Source organism: Choloepus didactylus, chromosome 18, assembly GCF_015220235.1.
Source record: "Choloepus didactylus isolate mChoDid1 chromosome 18, mChoDid1.pri, whole genome shotgun sequence".
NCBI classification, from domain to species: domain Eukaryota; kingdom Metazoa; phylum Chordata; class Mammalia; order Pilosa; family Megalonychidae; genus Choloepus; species Choloepus didactylus.
Genome location: NC_051324.1, coordinates 10,718,949 through 10,736,388, shown reverse-complemented (window position 1 = coordinate 10,736,388; position 17,440 = coordinate 10,718,949). Strand labels below are relative to the sequence as shown.

The 17,440-nt window shown below is 49.4% G+C and overlaps 2 protein-coding genes across 3 annotated transcripts; one reads left to right on the top strand and one right to left on the bottom strand.

Moving 5' to 3' along the window:
- Positions 1 to 4,736: 4,736 nt before the first annotated feature.
- On the bottom strand, positions 4,737 to 6,608 carry SAT2 (spermidine/spermine N1-acetyltransferase family member 2). Of its 2 annotated transcripts, XM_037808941.1 has the most exons (6): positions 6,098 to 6,301; positions 5,897 to 5,948; positions 5,693 to 5,776; positions 5,492 to 5,593; positions 5,311 to 5,351; positions 4,737 to 5,155 (listed from the first exon to the last, which is right to left on the bottom strand). In XM_037808941.1, the coding sequence occupies exons 1-6, from the start codon at positions 6,161 to 6,163 to the stop codon at positions 4,988 to 4,990; spliced, it is 513 nt and encodes a 170-aa protein (XP_037664869.1). In that variant the 5' UTR covers positions 6,164 to 6,301; the 3' UTR covers positions 4,737 to 4,987. The 2 variants fall into 2 exon arrangements, with proteins under 2 accessions (XP_037664869.1, XP_037664868.1); XM_037808940.1 differs by lacking the exon at positions 5,897 to 5,948 and having other exon boundaries at positions 6,098 to 6,608.
- Positions 6,537 to 10,706, top strand: SHBG (sex hormone binding globulin). Its single transcript, XM_037808939.1, is given in 11 exon segments — positions 6,537 to 6,686; positions 7,009 to 7,197; positions 7,426 to 7,574; positions 7,694 to 7,785; positions 7,943 to 8,132; positions 8,295 to 8,432; positions 8,434 to 8,457; positions 9,317 to 9,476; positions 9,597 to 9,733; positions 10,083 to 10,290; positions 10,540 to 10,706. Coding segments are annotated over 11 exon segments (1,458 nt in total). The 5' UTR covers positions 6,537 to 6,664; the 3' UTR covers positions 10,689 to 10,706.
- Positions 10,707 to 17,440: the final 6,734 nt, after the last annotated feature.

The following is a 17,440-nucleotide window of genomic DNA, read 5'->3' as shown; positions in this document are numbered from 1 at the left end:
AGGAACAGAATGGTGAACTGTGGTGTGTGCAGACAATGGAATATTGAGCAACTGTGAGGAGGAGTGAAGCTGTGAGACACACAACGAGGTGAATGGATCCTGTAGACAGCATTTTGAGTGAAGTATGCCAGAAACAAAGGCAAACACTATAATGCCTCACCAATATGGACTAACTGCAATGTGTAAACTCAGAACTGAATCTTAGAACACAGCCTAAGAGGGGAACGATTATTGTAATGGTCCCTAGATTGTAAACTCTTACAGCAGTCACATCTATTCCTGAATTGTAATGGCTATCTCCAGACTTTGAGATGCTGATCCCCTAGTGTATAACCTGATTGGTCTCTGGAACATTGGGTATCTCTGTGACACGTGAAACTCATAGCTAGAGCTCAGCAGATATGAATGTCAGTATTAGTGCATACAGCAACTGTTAAAAAAAAAAAAAAAAAAGGCTGAAAAAGAGCCCAGACTTCAATTAGTGATATGAGGCCAAAGGGTAAAAGTCGAAACTGGCTGTGTTTTAAAACTTTAACTTCCATGTGAGACTAACGGAAGGGATGTCTATTTGGTGCAGGATCTATGTTTTCTAAATAGTATAACTCTACAGTCAATTTGTTCAAACACCTCAATTACATGGAATTTTGAATAGGAAGTGAGATATGGTAGGTTTGTACAGGTTAGAGTGAAACAGTGACACATCCCAAAGTGATTTGGGCAGAGAATAAAAATACATTTGCAGGGCCTCCCTGAGGAACTGGGGGACTTCCTCACCTGGACTGATGCTGATGTTGTCACAGACATTGAGGACCGGCAGTTTGATGTGCTGAGCCCTCTGTCATGGGACTTGCCCTTGTGAAGCTCGTTACTGCAAGGGAGAGGCTAGACTTGCATATAATTGCCTCTAAGAGTCTCCCCCTGAGTACCTCTTTGTTGCTCAGATGTGGCCTTCTCTCTCTCTCTCTAACTAAGCCACCTCAGCAGGTGAACTCATTGCCCTTCCCCCTATGTGGGACCTGACTCCCAGGGCTGTAAATCTTCCTGGCAACGTAGGATATGACTCCTGGGGATGAATCTGGACCCAGCATCGTGGGATTGAGAACATCTTCTTGACCAAAAGGGGGGTGTGAAATGAAACAAAGTAAAGTTTCAGTGGCTAAGAGATTTCAAATGGAGTCGAGAGGTCACTCTGGTGGACACTCTTATGCACTATACAGATAACGCTTTTTAGATTTTAATGCATTGGGATAGCTAGAAGTAAATACCTGAAACTATCCAACTCCAACTGCGGGTGACTGAGCTTGTACCTTGGCTTACCAGGCCTGGGCCAGGGGACCTGATATCACCCCCTGGGGAGGGTAGTGGGTACGGGCGTTTAGTGCCCTCTGCAGCCCCCCCGAGCCTGGGGAGCGAGGTCAAGGCAGCTCCCTTTTCCTCACCCAAAATGCCACTGGCAGGGGAGGCTTGCCGGAGGGAACCGCCTTTCTCCCAACCGCCCTTTCCCCACTTCCTTATCTTGCCCGCACACTCCCCTGTGCCAAGGCAACTCCTGCCACCGCCAGTGCGCATGCACCGTGGCCAGAACAACTCCCGCCCGCTGCAACGGCTCCTGCGTCCTCTCAGAACCAATCCTAGCCCCTCTCCCTTCAGTATTGCCATTTAAGGCTACTTCACCTCCTTTCCAGTCCTGCCCTTCTTACCAGCCTATATAACCTGTAATCACCCCTAAATAAAGCCTCTTTGGCGCATACTCCTACTGGATGAAGAGTGTCTTGTCCTTATCGCCGCCCTCCACACCTTGTACGCCTCCCGCCGAGGACCTGGCCAAGTCCTCCGCCTCGCCCTCGCCTCCGGGAAAGAGCCCCCGCCGCCGGTACCCTTTAAGCAGCCCCGAGAGCTGAGGGCTCAGCTACCGGCCGCCACTCCCCCCCAGAAGCAGTAACCGCGGCCGCATCCAACCCAGTAGCCTTGACTCTTGAAGATGACTGTATAACAATGTAGCTTACAAGGGGTGATAGTGTGATTGTGAAAACCTTGTGTATCGCACTCCCTTTATCCAGTGAATGGATGGATGAGTAGAAAAATGGGACAAAAACTGAATGAAAAACAGGGTGGGATGGGGGGATGATTTGGGTGTTCTTTTTTACTTTTATTTTTTATTCTTATCCTGATTCTTTCTGATATAAGGAAAATGTTCAAAAATAGATTGGGGTGATGAATGCATGACTATATGGTTGGATGATTGTATGGTATATGAATATACTTCAATAAAATGTATACTTCAATAAAACTGAATTTAATTAAAAAAAAAAGTGAGTGGAAGTACACATGTTTTAAGTTAAAATAAAATGCTCATTAAAAAAAAAAAAAAAGCCCCCCACCCTAAATGCCCTCTCTTCTGTTCTTCCTGCAGTTGCCAGTACCCAAGCTCTTGTCACCCCACACCAATCACCCCCAACACCCAACAGAATCACCTTAGAGGAGGCTAATGAAGTGATGAGTGGGCAGGAGCACAAGGATGTTGGGGAGTGCAAAGGCACCCTGCAAAGAACTGGTAAGATTTGGGCCAAAGTGAGAGTAACAGCATAAAGTGTAAACTCTGAGAACCAAAGCAAAGCAAGATGGGGCAAGATAAACTTTCCAAAGTTTATCTAATATTTAGGTTTCATTTATTCATCTTTTGAAGAAATAATACACGGACATTGCACAAAACTCAGAAGGTTCGAAGGGGTACACAAAGAAATGCAATCTTCATCTTTCCACCCCCATCTCCTGGTCCAGTAGCTCCTTCGCTACTCTCTCTATGCTTTCATGCCTCCTTCCAGAAATAGTCTATTCTGTGTTAAAATTTCAATTAAAGAAGCCCTATTACTAGATAAGTGGCTCATGTTTAAAAGATATGCACCCAGGCTAAATTGAGATGAGGGAGACTGTGGGCCTCTGGCTCCAATCTCAGGAAAGGGGTGAGAAACCTCATTATCTTTTGATCAAGATTGTCCTAATGGCCCATGAGCAGTAAATTGGTGTCAAGGGTCAAAAACTGGCAATTCTCAGGGAGAATTTGATCCTCTAGATGTTCTGTTTGGCTGACACTCCTCCCTCCCTCCCTCCCTTCCTTCCTTTTCTTTTTTGGAATTTTAAGAGTGCTCATCAACCTTCTGGAGTCTAGACTTCCATAGGTCCTAGTCCTTACAATGTACACCTTTATATTACCTGCCAATCCCCTTTCCATGTCTGAATTTTCTTCCTGCTATGACTATTTAATCAACGATTCCTCAGCAAAAGGAACAATATGTCACCATTAAAGCGATGACAGATACGTATTTAACAACACAGGACTACGTTTCTGATATACCATTAAATGGAAAAATAGGTTGCAAAAGATTACGATCCCATAAGCCCCTGTTCATTCAACTGATTATATCCATGTTTGTTCATTGAAAAAAAATCAAAGAATCCATATCAAAGGGTTAATAGTGGTTATATAAGTAAGGCTATGCATTCTACTTTTATTTTCTGTGTAAGTTCCAATTTTTCTACAGCAAACCTGCATTGCTTACATAATAAAACATTAGGAATATTGGGAAGAAATGAGCTTTTTTCCCTCCTTGTCCCCAAAGATCCTAAAGGTTTGTTTGGGTTTTGCTGAACTTGACTCTCTTGTATGCTGTATCACACTGAAAATAAAGACTTTGTGAGTTTTGAAAAAAGAAAAGGCAACCGCTAGCAGAATGGAGTTTTAAAGTTGGGGTAAGTGTTTCTTCCCAGAGTCCCTGAAACGCTACCACCAGGTGGCAGCCGATTTTATTTAGTCGTCAGCGAGCCTCAGTCCTCCAACCAGACCCAAATGTGACTGAGAAGTCTACTATGCCAAGCTAGGCCTCTTTGGGGCTCCCCAGGCTCAGTCCGTTCAGCTTCAGCTTGTCTTTTCCCCATACTCCACTGGCCAGAGCCAAGACTCTGAACCATTTTCATCATCTTGGGCCCATGCTGGCCCCCAGGAGCACTACTCACTGGCCAAAACTTTCACCTCATCTACCCAACAACCACATCAGGACCTAGTAATTATCATTTATTTTTCAGGCTCCACAAGGAGGTAGCAAAACCTCTTCTCTACCCTCCTTCCGCCAGGAAGGCCTCTGGCTGTGGAGAGGGTCCCTGAAGAGAGTTTGAACTGGTGGGGAATGGGGAGCTCACATATGCCGAGGGCTGGCCTAACCCTCAGCAACGGGCAGGGTCCTGATAGGGGGGCTGGAGTCGGCGAAAAAACGAGACAGGCACCTTGTTGTGTCTGGGTACGAAGATGAAATCTCCGACCAAGCAGAGCATCAGAGCTTTATTTTTATAATTTTCTATAACATACACACTAGCATTTAGGCATACAATACTAGAATAGTTTGGCTAAATTTCAAACATTATTTATTTCTACACAATGATCAATGGGCTAGCAGGGACAGATTCCCTGAAGCATAGCAAGACACAGTGCTTGGGTACAGGCATTGCAGTTCCTATTATTTAGTACCCAGCAATCTCTAACTATTTTTTGTGTTCATGTTTTTGAATTTGTTAATCATTATGTTTTTATTTCTTCTAGCTAACTCTTTCAAAGCTTGGGAAGGGGGATTTTGAGCAGAAAGGGTGACCTATTGTCTTCTAAGAAAGGAGCAGGCATTTTCACTACGCTGACGCTAATGCAGGGTAAGCCGCTGGCTCATTAATGTAGCTAGGTGTGGGAGCATGTCACCATCACAGAGCCCAAAAGACACCAAATGAGAAAAAGAAGCAGTATGAATGTAAGAAACATATAAGAAACAGCATAAGAAACAAATTCCTTTTAGGCAGGAGTCATAGGTGCCACTCGATGCTCCGCCTTGTGGAACGGTCACCATGACACGTACTGAAGGCGCAGGGACTGTGCCACTAGGCCGACTGCCGGGTGCTGAGTTGGCTGCCCACACACGTACAGGGCGAACCCTAAGGGATGGTGTCACCTTCCAGCCAACTTCCTCATCGCCTGCTCTTCAAAGCGGAAGGAGTGCCAGCCCTCAGCTTCAGTCAGATCATGGGCTCCTAAGGCCTTGTAGAAGTCCATGGCCCTCTGGTTCCAGTCTAGGACAGCTAGGCGGAACTGGGAGCAGCCCTTATCCAGGCCCACCTGCGGGAGAAGACATCACTCACTCACCTGGGGTTAAAGCTTTCTCACCCAATATTCACAGGGTGCCACCCCACCCCCCACCCCCATATATCCTTGCTTCTCTAGGGTCTAGGTGGTGGCTGCCATCCCAGCCAGACCGTCACTGCCCTCCTCACCTCAGCCACCTTTTTGATTATTTTGGAACCAATCCCTTGACCTGTTGTGGAGAGAAAGAGCTGAAAACTTTGAGCTGAAGGTCATCAGAAAAAGCCATAGACTGGAATTAGGGGGCAGGGGATGGTGGTTGGGTCTGTGGGTTTCTTTGCTCCCAACCCAGCCTCCGCCTCTGCCCAGTACCCCGATACTCCAGCTTCACATAGATGTCTTCCAGATACACGTTGCGCCCCGTCCAGGTGCTGTAGATGAAGTAGTACAGCCCATAGCCCACCAAGAAGGGCCCTGAGAGAGAGAAAGAAGGGGTGAAGCCTCCAGCAGCCGGGAGAGAGAGACCACTGAGGCTGCCTGGGAGGGGGACGTCTGCGGTGCAGGTGTCCTTACCTTGCGGCTCAGCGGGGGCTGGAAGAATCTCTGCCACCAAACAGTGATAGAAAGGATGCTCTCCAAAGCCATCTGCTCTCAGGGCTGCAGAGATTGGAGAGGTGGGAAGGAGGACCTGCGTGCACGCCCACCCTGCAGCTTACTGCCAGGGAGAAACCATCCCTCACTTCCTCCCCGGCCTCCTTCAAGGTCCTGGGCTCCCACCTTCTTCACTGATCTTCACCTGATTCGAAAGTTTCTCGAACTCGGCTAGTTCCTGCGGCGTGGGGACGGAGGCCAGTTAGGGGGCCCCGCGGCTCCCGGAGCAGGACCTCCAGGCGCGCCCCTCCCCTTCTCCACCGCCCCCCACCCCATCCCCGCTCTGCCCCCCCGCTAGGACCCTGGTTTCCCGCTCGCAGTTTTCACCCGAATTAGCCTCAGGATGTCTCCACAGTCTCCCTCCTCCGCCTCTCGGATCCGCACGGAAGCCATCCCGGTCCCGTCGCCTGGGACCAAAGTCCAGACCCGCAGCTCCGTTCCGCAGATCTGGGCGAAGGGTAGCTGGGACCTTCCTAAGAGCCTGCAAGCTCGGATCCCCCAAGGCCGAGGGGAGCGTAGGGTGGGGGTTGGGCCGCCGCGGGCTGGGAGGCGGGGCCGGGTCCCCGGGGGCGGGGCCGAGGGGAGGGGTCGGCCGAGGCGGCCCAGGCCGAGGGAATCCCGCCCCCTGCCGTCCTACACCCGCCAGCCAATCGGCTTGCAGAGTAGGCTCGTCCCCGCCCCCGAGCCCCGCCCCCGACGGGTGGGTCTCGTGACTGGGTCCCCGGGCAGGGGTCAGGGCTGGGGTGCAGAGCTTCCCGGCTGTTGCTATTATCTTATTATCTGTTTTCCGGGCTCCAGCCGCGCGACCCCGCTGCTCAAACATCTCCCTCCGCCCTTCTGTAGTTGAAATATACAGTGGGCGCCTGCTTTACCTTCACTCCCACTCGCCCGCTCATGCAAGCCCACTCTGACCTCGGTGAGCCCTAAGACCCCGGCTTGAAGGCTGTTTCCTCCAGCTTTGGGTGGTCCAGAGCGTCTTCTCTCCTGGCGACATTTGCATTTTAAAATGGGGCAGGGAGAAGGTGATGAATTTCTACTGGTGCAGTGTCGGGCCCTGAAACAAATGGCTAAGGGAGGATGTTGGGGCGAAGGGGGCCGGGGCTCTTAGTGTCCATAACTCCTCCGCAGAGATAACCACCTCCCTACCAGGCAAGCTTCGGGCCTGGGAAAATTCCGAGGGAGGAGCTCACACCAGATACCAGGAACCCAACGGGTCCCTATCACTCCCCATTTCACAGACGAGGACCGCTGCAGCGCGATGGGGGAGGGACTCGCTCAAGGTCACGGAGCTAGATATTTAGGATCCAGGCCTGTCTCAGCTCTCGCCCTGCTGGAGGATGCTACTTGGAGAGCAAGGCAGAACTGTTTCAGGCCCCCAGGCCGGTGGAGGCAGCCCCCGCAGGCGGCAGAAGGCTCGGAGGCGCTAGGTCAGTTTCTAGAGGAGGGGAGGGGAAGTGGGGTGTCCTCTCCCGGCTCATTTACTTTCTCTGGCGTGGGGGATGGTGGTGGAGGAACTGTGTCCCTCAGTCCCATTTGTCCTCATTGGGGCGGTAGGGTCAGTGCCCCCGTCTCCTACCCCCCTTCTTCCCCCCGGGGCAACCTTTAACCCTCCACCACCCCTGCGCAGGCTGTCTGCTCCCACGCCGTCTCCCCAGACTTGTCTGAGCCGCAGAGAGGAATAAAGTTGACTATGGAGACTAGAGGCCCCCTGGCCGTGTCGCAACCGCTGCTGTTGCTGCTGCTGCTGCTGCTACCGCCTCACACCCACGAGGGACTGGCTCTGGGACGTTTTCCCCCCACCCAGGTGCAGGGGTGGGACAGGGCGCTCAGTCCTCTCTCTCCTTTTCCGACCCTGCTGCAGTTCCCCTCCCTCTGTCCATTTCTGACATGTCCTTGTTCCAGCTTATTTTCTCTTTCTGTTAGAGGCCCCAGGACCCTCCTGAACTGCATCTCATCAATGGCACAGGACAAGAACCTGTCACCATCATGACTTTTGACATCAACAAAATCATGAAGTATGGAGCTGACCCAGCCGCTTGACCTAGTTCCCTGACCCTCTCCATCAGCTCTTCTTTCCCTGTCTCCCAGTCCTTCATTCTTTCCCCGCCCCCAGCCCCACATTTACTCTCCGCGGCACACCCCGTACACAGTCTCTCTTCTGTGTCTCTCCAGAATCTCCTCCTCCTTTGAACTTCGAACCTGGGATCCGGAGGGAGTGATTTTTTATGGGGATACCAACCGTAAAGATGACTGGTTTGTACTGGCCCTTCGGGATGGCAGGCTGGAGATCCAAATGCACAATCCCTGGGCCCAACTCACCGTGGGTGCTGGGCCCCGGCTGGATGATGGGACGTGGCACCAGGTGAGCCAGCAGTGAGGGGAGGGGTGTCTTGAGCTGGTCTGATGAGGGAAACAGAACCAAGTTCAAGTGCCTGATCGTTCCAGGACACTGGGTCAATTTGGAAGACGGTGGCTGGAGCCACCCCAGGGGCCTCTGATTCTGCCTTTCTCCTCCTTCCTGCAGGTGGAGGTGAAGAGCCTTGGGGACTCCCTGCTGCTGAGGGTGGATGGGGAGGAGGTGCTGTGCCTGAGGCAGGTCTCTGGGATGCTGGCCAACAAACCCCAGCCCATCATGAGGATTGCGGTGGGGGGGCTGCTGTCCCCCCCCCCCCAACCTCCGGCTGCCGGTAACTGCATCACAGGGGAGGGGCAGGGGGACACCTTGGCCTTTAGGCAGCCGTGGGGGTCCAGGCCCAGGCTTTTTTTTTAAACCATTTTTTAAATCGTCGAATGTAACATATTACCTGGAAGTATAACTTTCCAAATACAATTTAACAACTAGCTGGCAAATTTCAAAGAGTGTTATAGGTTACAGTTCCACAGTTTCAGTTATGTCCTTATTGTGAAATATAACATATACACAAATAGGTAATAACTTTCGAATTACAATTTAACAAATAGCTATAGAACAAATTTCAAAGGATGCTATGGGTTACCATTCCACCATTCAATTCTTTTCTTCTAGCTATTCTAATACCCTGCAACTAAGAAGAGCAACTAAGAAGAAGAAAATTATATAGAGATTCAGTATTCATAATCCTTTGTTAAATTCCATCTTGTCTGTCTTCCTCTAGTTTAATCATTCTCCTGATCTTCAGGGATGTCTAGGCAGTGACCACTAACCTGTTCATGTTGAAAAGGGGTGTTGATATTATGGGAAAAGGGGACACATCTGGTTGATGTTCTTGAAGAGACTATTGCCTCTGGGTTTGGGGACTTAGCTGGCATAGGAGCTCTCTGGAGGATTTAAGTTTCTGAAGAATAAACTTAGCGAGTGAAACTTTTATAGCATCTCAGATAGGGACCTGGGTATTCTTTAGGGTTCAGGCCCAGGCTTTTGAGGAGAGGGGATGGAATGAGAGCTGGGCAGGGCAGCCCGAGTGCTTTTGTTTCCAAGGGCTGTAAGCTGAGAGTGGGGAGGCTGGGACTGGGGCTCAGAGGCTCAGATCCCCAACATCCCCAGATCTTCTGCTCCCCACCCCCCAGCTGGTCCCTGCCCTGGATGGCTGCCTGTGCCAGGGTATTTGGCTGGACCCGTGGGCCCAGACTTCAGTTTCCACTCGCACTGGTTTCAGAGGCTGTGCTGCAGAGTCCCATCCTGGGATATTCTTCCCTCCAGGGACTTGTGCGGAGTTCAGCCTCCAAGGTAAAGGCTCTTTTTCCCTCCAAGGCCTGCTCTGCCTTCCCCTGCCTGCCTCCACCGCTAGCCACCTCCTTCCATGAAGCCCCCGCCTTGAGGCCTCAGAAGGGTCCTTTCTCCCCCCAGATATCCCCCAGCCTCAGGCAGAACCCTGGGCTTTCTCTCTGGACCTGGGGTTCCAGGTGGCGGCTGGCACTGGCCACCTCCTTACCCTTGGGACCCCAGAGAACCCTTCTTGGCTCAGTCTCTACCTCCAAGATCAAGTAAGAGGGGGCACTGTGTCCCCATTCATTGGAGCCTGGGCACAGCGGCTGGGAGAGGGGCCCTCAAATTTTGACAGTTAGGAGGGCTTCAGGCTGGCAACCCTGAGGCAGAGACTCATCTTGAAACTGCAGATGACTTTGACTTAGGTTTCATATTTATTTGGGGTGAGTATGGCTTTATAGAGGGTCAAGCCAGGAAAATTAAGGCAGAATTTAGGTAACGGGAATAGGCAGATGGTGTGGCTGGGAGGCTGAATTAAGGCAGCTAGGGGTGGAGGCCGCGAGGGGTGGCTGTGGCTCTTTCTTTCTTCCCTTGCTTATGTCCCTGTCCCCCCTCTGCTCTCTGTAGAAGGTGGTACTGTCTTCTGGGCCTGGCCCAGGGCTGGACCTGCCCTTGGTCTTAGGTCCCCCTCTGCAGCTGAAGCTGGATATGTCCAGGGTGGTCCTGAGCCAGGGGTCAACAAACCAGGTCCTTGCTATGCCTCCCGAGGACCCTGTCCCCCTCCTCAATCTCTGGGCCCAGCCTCAGGGGCGCCTCTTCCTGGGGGCTCTGCCAGGTAAGAGAGGAGAATGATGTCCAAGTTTCTCTGCACACCATGGAAACAGCTAAGGGGAGGGGAGAGAGTGGGAAGGGACACATCTGGAGGGAGAGGGAACCTCTGGGAGAAAGGAGGAAAAGGCCACAGAAGAGGGAGCATGAGGGGACAGTGGCAGGAAGTTGGTTGAAAACTTTGGTGGGGAGAACTGGAAAGTTGGAGAGAAGCTTCTGGGTGGCTCTAACCCACCCCTATCCCACCCTCCTCCAGGAGAAGCCTCTTCTGCCTCCTTTTGCTTGGACGGCCTTTGGGCCCAAGGCCAGAAGCTGGACATGGACGGGGCCCTGAGCAGAAGCCAGGACATCTGGACTCACAGCTGTCCCCAGAGCCTGGGCAATGGCACCGACACCTCCCATTAAATCCCTGCTTAAAAACCATCTTGAACGTTGCGCATTTGTTTATTCAACATTTATTGTGCACCTGCCATGGACCGGGCCCGGAGTCAAGCTTTGGGTTATACTGACAAACAAAAACCACCCGGGTTCCTGCCCCCTGGGTGCTCACGGTTCCATGGAAGACTGACAGAGAAGGGTATAGTTGGAAATTGGTGAATGCCTTAAAATCAGGGAGTAGGGAGTGTGACAGCTTTGTGGCCAGGAGGCCATAACCTAGTGTGGGTGTCAGAGAAGTCTTCCCCGAGAAGTGGGGACTTCCTAAGCGGAGCACACATGGACACACGCTCACCAGACACAGCTCACCTTCCGGGAGCCGGGAGCCCACCTCCTCTTTCCTCATTGGAACTTCGGCTTCCTCCCTCTGAGATCAGGAGGGAAGGAAAAGATGGGATTTTGTTCCTGTCTCAGTCCTGCTGATCCTTTGGGCTGCCTGTTGTGTCCGGAGAAGCAGCGGCAGGGGGCGTGAGAGGGTTGTGGAAAGATGGGGGCAGGGGTTCCGGAGAAAGCGGGGAGACTTTGGGGGAAGGAGAAAAAGAGAGGGGAGTAGAGGGAGGAGGGCACCTCTGTTTCTTCCAGTCTCGGTCCACTTGCTGCATTCCCAGACGAATCTGTCTCTACTCCATTAAACAAGAACTGGCTTGTGTTGGTCCCAGCTGGGAAGAGCAGGTGCAGGAGTCTCGCTCCCTCAAAAGAATATGGCAGCCCAGCCCTGTGCCCCGTGCCTCTGGGGAATCCTGGTGACCCAGCCTCCTGGGGCACCCTGAAGCTCCAGTCCTCAGCCCCCACCTCTCAATCCTCATCCTCCCCCAAAACTGGTAACCCATCCCCCAGTCTCCAGACCCCATGGGAATCCCAGTGTCTCAGCCTCGTAGCTTTTTCAAAGATCTGCCTCCAGGTAACCAGGCAACCAGGTGAGTCACTCCTTGGACCTGCTATTCCCTTCTGCAGGGATCAGCAGGACCTAAGTGACCCCAGGGTAAGGGGGCTGCAGGAGAGTCCCCAGTGTGGAAGACAAGTCACAGGCCCTTCCTTATGTGCTCTGGATCTCATGTCTGCAGGGTCTTCACCTGCCTCCGCCAGCCAGCAGGGTTTCCTAGGAGAGTCCTCAGCCCAGCCAGGTGGCCAAGATCCAACTCTGATCCCTGATCGGTGCTCAGTCGCAGCCTGGGCCACCTGGATATCTCCATTCCACTGATGTTTCCTGGGCACCTACTACATACCAGGCAGTGTTTAGACACAGGGGTTGCATTGGTGAAAAGGACAGGCACATCCCTGCACAATACCATGGGGGGATGGGGGTACAAACAGCCAGAAACAAGAAAACAAATAAATAAATTTCAGATAGTGGTTAGGGATAGAAAGGGAATAGAATTCTGCAGTATAATTGAGGGGGTCTGGGGTGGTCAGGGAAGGCCTCTCGGAGGAAGTGTCATTGGTGCAGAGACCTCAATAATGTAAAGAAGGCAGTCAAGTGGAAGCAGGGGGTGTAAGTGGCCGGGGGAGAGGGAAGTTAAAGGCCAGGCTACACCTGGGTACCCCCCACCCAAGGGCTTATTCTGAGGGGCAACTTCCTGACCTTGCTGTCCCCCAGGACTCTCCCAGGGCTGGCTTTTCTCTTCTCTCTGCCCCCTTGCCAGGACACTGTGCCTCCAAGCTCTCTTTCTCCAGCCTGCCCTAGATTCCGAGATTCCTGATCATCATCCAGAGCTCTCTACACTCTTTCATTAAGGCTGACTTTGCCTTGACACAGACTTTACCAGGCCCCTGCCAAGGGCACCTATGATGCCCTCCCAGTGCCCCCTGCCTCCTCTACCCCACCCCCCCAAACTTTCCAGGGCTTAGCAGCACACCCTGCAGCCTCTGAGCCTGGTGTGTCCGCTCACTGCACCCTAACCACTAGTCCTTCCTCTCTCTCTCCCTCCTTCTCTGTTTATTTCAACTAGAATTTATTGGCTCCTGACGTATTCCAATCACCATGTTAGACAGTCCAAGGGACTCTAAAGATGAATAAGACTTGGTCCTTCCCCTGGAGAACTAGGGTCATGGAAGGGAGAGAAACAAGTAAAGGGAGAGAAACAAGTAAAGTGCTGTCTTTAATAGAGAGATCTATGAAGTGCCAAGATCATTAGGACAAGGCAAGTCATTAGATATGTGAACCTGAACAAATGACCTTAACTCTCAGTTTCTCCAGCTGCAAAATGAGGAAGTTACCGTCTCCATAGGATTATTGTGAGGCTTTGATGAAATCACGTATGCAAAATGTCTAGCACCAGCACAGTGCTTGGCTTACAGAAAGTGCTCCGTGTTCGAGATCTTGTTATTAGCCTCATGCATAGTTCTTGAAATGTCAAGTCTGAGCCTGCCTTCTTGAAATGTAAGTCTCGACCTGCCAGCTATAAAAGATGAGGAAGGGCATGTGCTGTGGCTGAGCCGCGGGCAGGATGAGATGGATTGAGGGCAGACTGGGGAGGCTTTTTGGCCACGTGGTGAAAGGCCCTCATTCCATCTCCCGTTGGTCCTGGCCTATGTCACCCCTGCGCACGTGCTCTCCTCTCCCTGCGCTGATAGATTTTACAAAAGGCGCTGTGGGCAGGCAGATGCCCAGTCTTGGAGGAGGCGGAGACAAGGGAGGGGCCTGAGGACAAAGTAGGACAATGAGTAAAAAGAGGCTGCACCCTAGAACACCCGTGCAGTGGGGAGCCCTGTGGGACCCATCTTGTGGCTCCTGTTTTTCAGTTTGGAGCAGGCATTGCGGGTGAAGTGGTGGCAGCTCCAGCCCTCCACAACTATCAGCCTCTTCTTGCAGTCTGGGCACAAATGCAATATGGCCGCAGCTTCCTTGCGGTTCCTGAAGCCGCTGTGCGCTTAAGCTCAGCCCATCTGGAGCTCGCATTGGTTCTAGCAGCCGTCCCATTCCGATCGGTGGCTCCCAGAGGGTGCCGCGGCAGGATGTCCGCGCTTCTCAGTGGTCAGCGTGGGCGCGTGCACGCACCAGGAGCACCAATTGGCATCCTGGATCTGCTGGGTGTGCCCCGTCCCCCACTCCGGCCCATACACGCTCTGCCTGCCTCCTGCAGACACGCTTTGCCCTGGGAGCCGGCCTGGCAGATATGCATCCATGGAGGAAACGGCGACCTGGGCGGCCCGGGATGCAGGAAAGAAACAAGGACAAAGAAGAGGCGCCCCGCATCCGAGACTGTGGGCGTTTTCCAGGAAGTTCGGGTAACCGAGGAGCAACAACCGGACGGAGACCAGACCCGCGATGCCTTCCCAAGGCCTCTAAGTTGACTCCAGAGGTTCCTATGAGCCAACATGAAAATTAGAAAAAATGTTTGTGCATCATATGCCCTTGGGGTATGAAACAGCACTGAAAGGAGCCTGGGATATGCTCCCGAAGAAAACTCCCCCAGCCTGGCATGTACTGGCCTTAGAAGCCTGACTGAACATTTCCAGAGGCTCATTTGTCCATCATCAGAAATGGGAAAGCTGATCCTCAAATTCATATGGAATTGCAAGGGACCTCAAAGAGCCAAAAACAATTTTGAAGGAGAACAAAATTGGAGTACTCATATTCCTTGATTTCAAAACTTACTACAAAGTTACAGTAATCAGGTAATCAGGTACCTTGTACTTGGTGGTATTAGACATATGGGTCAATGGAATAGAATTGAGGGTCCAGAAATAGACCCACACATCTATCACCAACTGATTTTCATAAAGGGTGCCAAATATGGGCAGATGGTGCTGGGATAACTGGATATCCACAAGTAAAAGAATGAACTTGGACCTCTATTTCAGATACACAAAGATTAACTTGAAATGGGTTGTGCTGGTTTCGATGTATTATGTTGCCCCAAAACACCATTATCTTTGATGCAGTCTTTGCTGCAGGAAAATATTGGTGCTGATTGGGTTGGAGACTTTTGATTGGATGTTTCCGCGGAAATGTGATCACTCAACTGTGGATGAGATCTTTCATTGGATAATTTCCATGGAGGTGTGGCCCTGCCCATTCAGTATGGTCCTTGATTAGTTTACTGGGGCACTGTATAAGCTCAGACAGAAGAAGCAAGCTTGCTACAGCCAAGAGGGACACTTTGAAGAACGCACAGGAGCTGAGAAAGGAGCTGCAGATGAGAGACAGTTGAAGATGGCTATTGAAAGCAGACTCTTGCTCCAGAGAAGCCAAGAAAGGACAAACGCCCCAAGAGCAACTGAGAGTGACATTTGGAAGAGGAGCTGTGGCCTAGAGAGGAACATTCGGGGAGAAAGCCATTTTGAAACCAGAACTTGGAGCAGACGCCAGCCATGTGCCTTCCTAGCTAACGAGGTTTTCCAGCACCATTGGCCATCCTTCAGTGAAGGTACCCGATTGATGCTTTACCTTGGAACTTTATGGCCTTAAGACTGTAACTTTGTAACCAAATAAACCCCCTTTATAAAAGCCACTCCATTTCTGATGTTTTGCAATCTGGCAGCATGGATCAAGGACCTAAATATAAGAGCGAAAAGCTATAAAACCCTTAGAAGAAAACATAGGGACAATTCTTCGTGCCCTTATCTTTGACAATGAATTCTTAGATAAGACACTAAAATCATGAGCAACAAAAGAAGCAATAGATAAATTCTACTTCATCAAAACTTGCCTGCATGGTGAACTTTCTGCCCTCCCCCGTACATGGGATGTGACTCCCAGGGGTGTGAATCACCCTGGCAATGCGGGAAATGACTCCTGGAGATGAGCCTGGACCCAGCACTGTGGGACTGAGAGGATCTTCTTGACCAAAAGGGGGAAGAGAGACGAAACTAAATAAGGTTCCAGTGGTTGAGAGATTTCAAATGGAGTTGAGAGGTCACTCTGGAGGGTATTCTTATATGCTATATAGATACCACCTTTTGGTCTTTAGTGTGTTGGAATGGCTAGAGGGAAATACCTGAAGCTGTCAAACTGCAACCCAGTGACCTCGATTCTTGAAGATGATTGTATAACTATATATAGATTGCAGCTTGCTCTCCCTTTATCCAGCATATGGACAGATGAGTGGAAAAATGGGGACAAAAATTAGATGAAGAATAGGGTGGGATGGAAGGGATGGAAAGAGTTAGGGGTTCTTTTTGCTTTTATTTTTATTTTGGAGTAAGGAAAAGTTTCAAAAATTGATTCTGGTGATGAATGCACAACTGTATGATGGTGCTGTGAATAACTGTATACTCTGGATGACTGTAGAGTGTGTGAATATATCTCAATTAAACTGTATTAAAAAAGTAAATGAACAATGGGAAGAGGGGAATGAGATGTTTTGGATGTTTTTAATTTTAATTTTAATTTTGTTTTTTGGAGTAATGAAAATGTTCAATGTTTGTGGTGATGAAAACACAACTATATGATGATACTGTGAACAACTGTTTGTACACTTTGAATGATTGTATGTTATGTGATTATATCTCAATAAATTACATTAAAAAAGGTTGCCTGCATGAAAGGATTTTATCAAGAAAGTGAAAAGACAATCTACAGAATGGGAGAAAATACTCAGTTTTTGATCAGTACTTAATATCCAGAATATATAAAGAACTCCTACAACTCAACAACGAAAAACAAACAACCTAATTAGAAAATGGGCAAAGGAAAAGGACAGACATTTTTCAAAAGACGATATACAGATGATCAATAGCGCATGAAACAATGCTCAACATCATTAGCCTTTAGGGAAATGCAAATCAAAACCACAATGGCATTCCACTCCACACCCAAAGAATGGGTATTATTTTTAAAATGGAAAATAGCAAATGTAAGAGAGGATACAGAGAAATTGGAACACTTGGGCATTGTTGGTGGGAATGCAAAATGGTACAGCTACTGTGGAAAGTAATATGGCAGTTTCTCAGAAAGTTAAACACAGAACTACCATATGACCAGAAATTCCGCTCCTAAGAATATACCCAAAGGAATTGAAAACGGACTCAAACAGATACTTGTACACCAGTGTTCATAGTAACATTATTTACCATAGCCAAAAGGTTCAAGAGCCAATGAACAGATGAATGGATAAACAGAATGAGGTATATCCATACAATGGAATATTAGTAAGAGGTAAAAAGGATAAAGTACCGATATGTGCTACAACATGAATGAATCTTGAAAACATTATGCTGAGTGAAATAAGCAAGATACCTAAGGATAAATACTGTATGATTCCATGTATGTAAAATATCCGGAAGTAGTAAATTCATTGAAAGCAGATTAGAGGTTACCAGGAGCTGGAGGAAGGAAGGAATGAGGAATTGTTGTTTGGTAGGTACAGAATGTTTGTAAATTTTAGAAATTTTGAAGTAAATATATATATATTGCTATAAGTTGAGTGTTCATATTCTCAGTTTATGTGTAGGAAGAATGAAATACAGAGGAGTTAAAATCTGACATCCATAAGGGTAGTAGAGTGCACAGTGTGGCGTATGTCTGCAGTAGAAGAAGAATTTAAGCTCAGATTTCCTAATTTAAAGTTAAGTGATTTTCCAATATAGTCACATCTATCTCAAAGCTAGCAAACAAAATATAAACTACTGAAAATGCTGTTACTATTTCTTTAATAGCTAAATTGAACAATAACTGTTTTGATAAGATAAAAAAGAAATTAAATTTAAACTATTGTTAAATAAAACATGCATGTAAGAACCAACTTCACCTTTAAAGGAAAAAACACCATTTGTAAAAT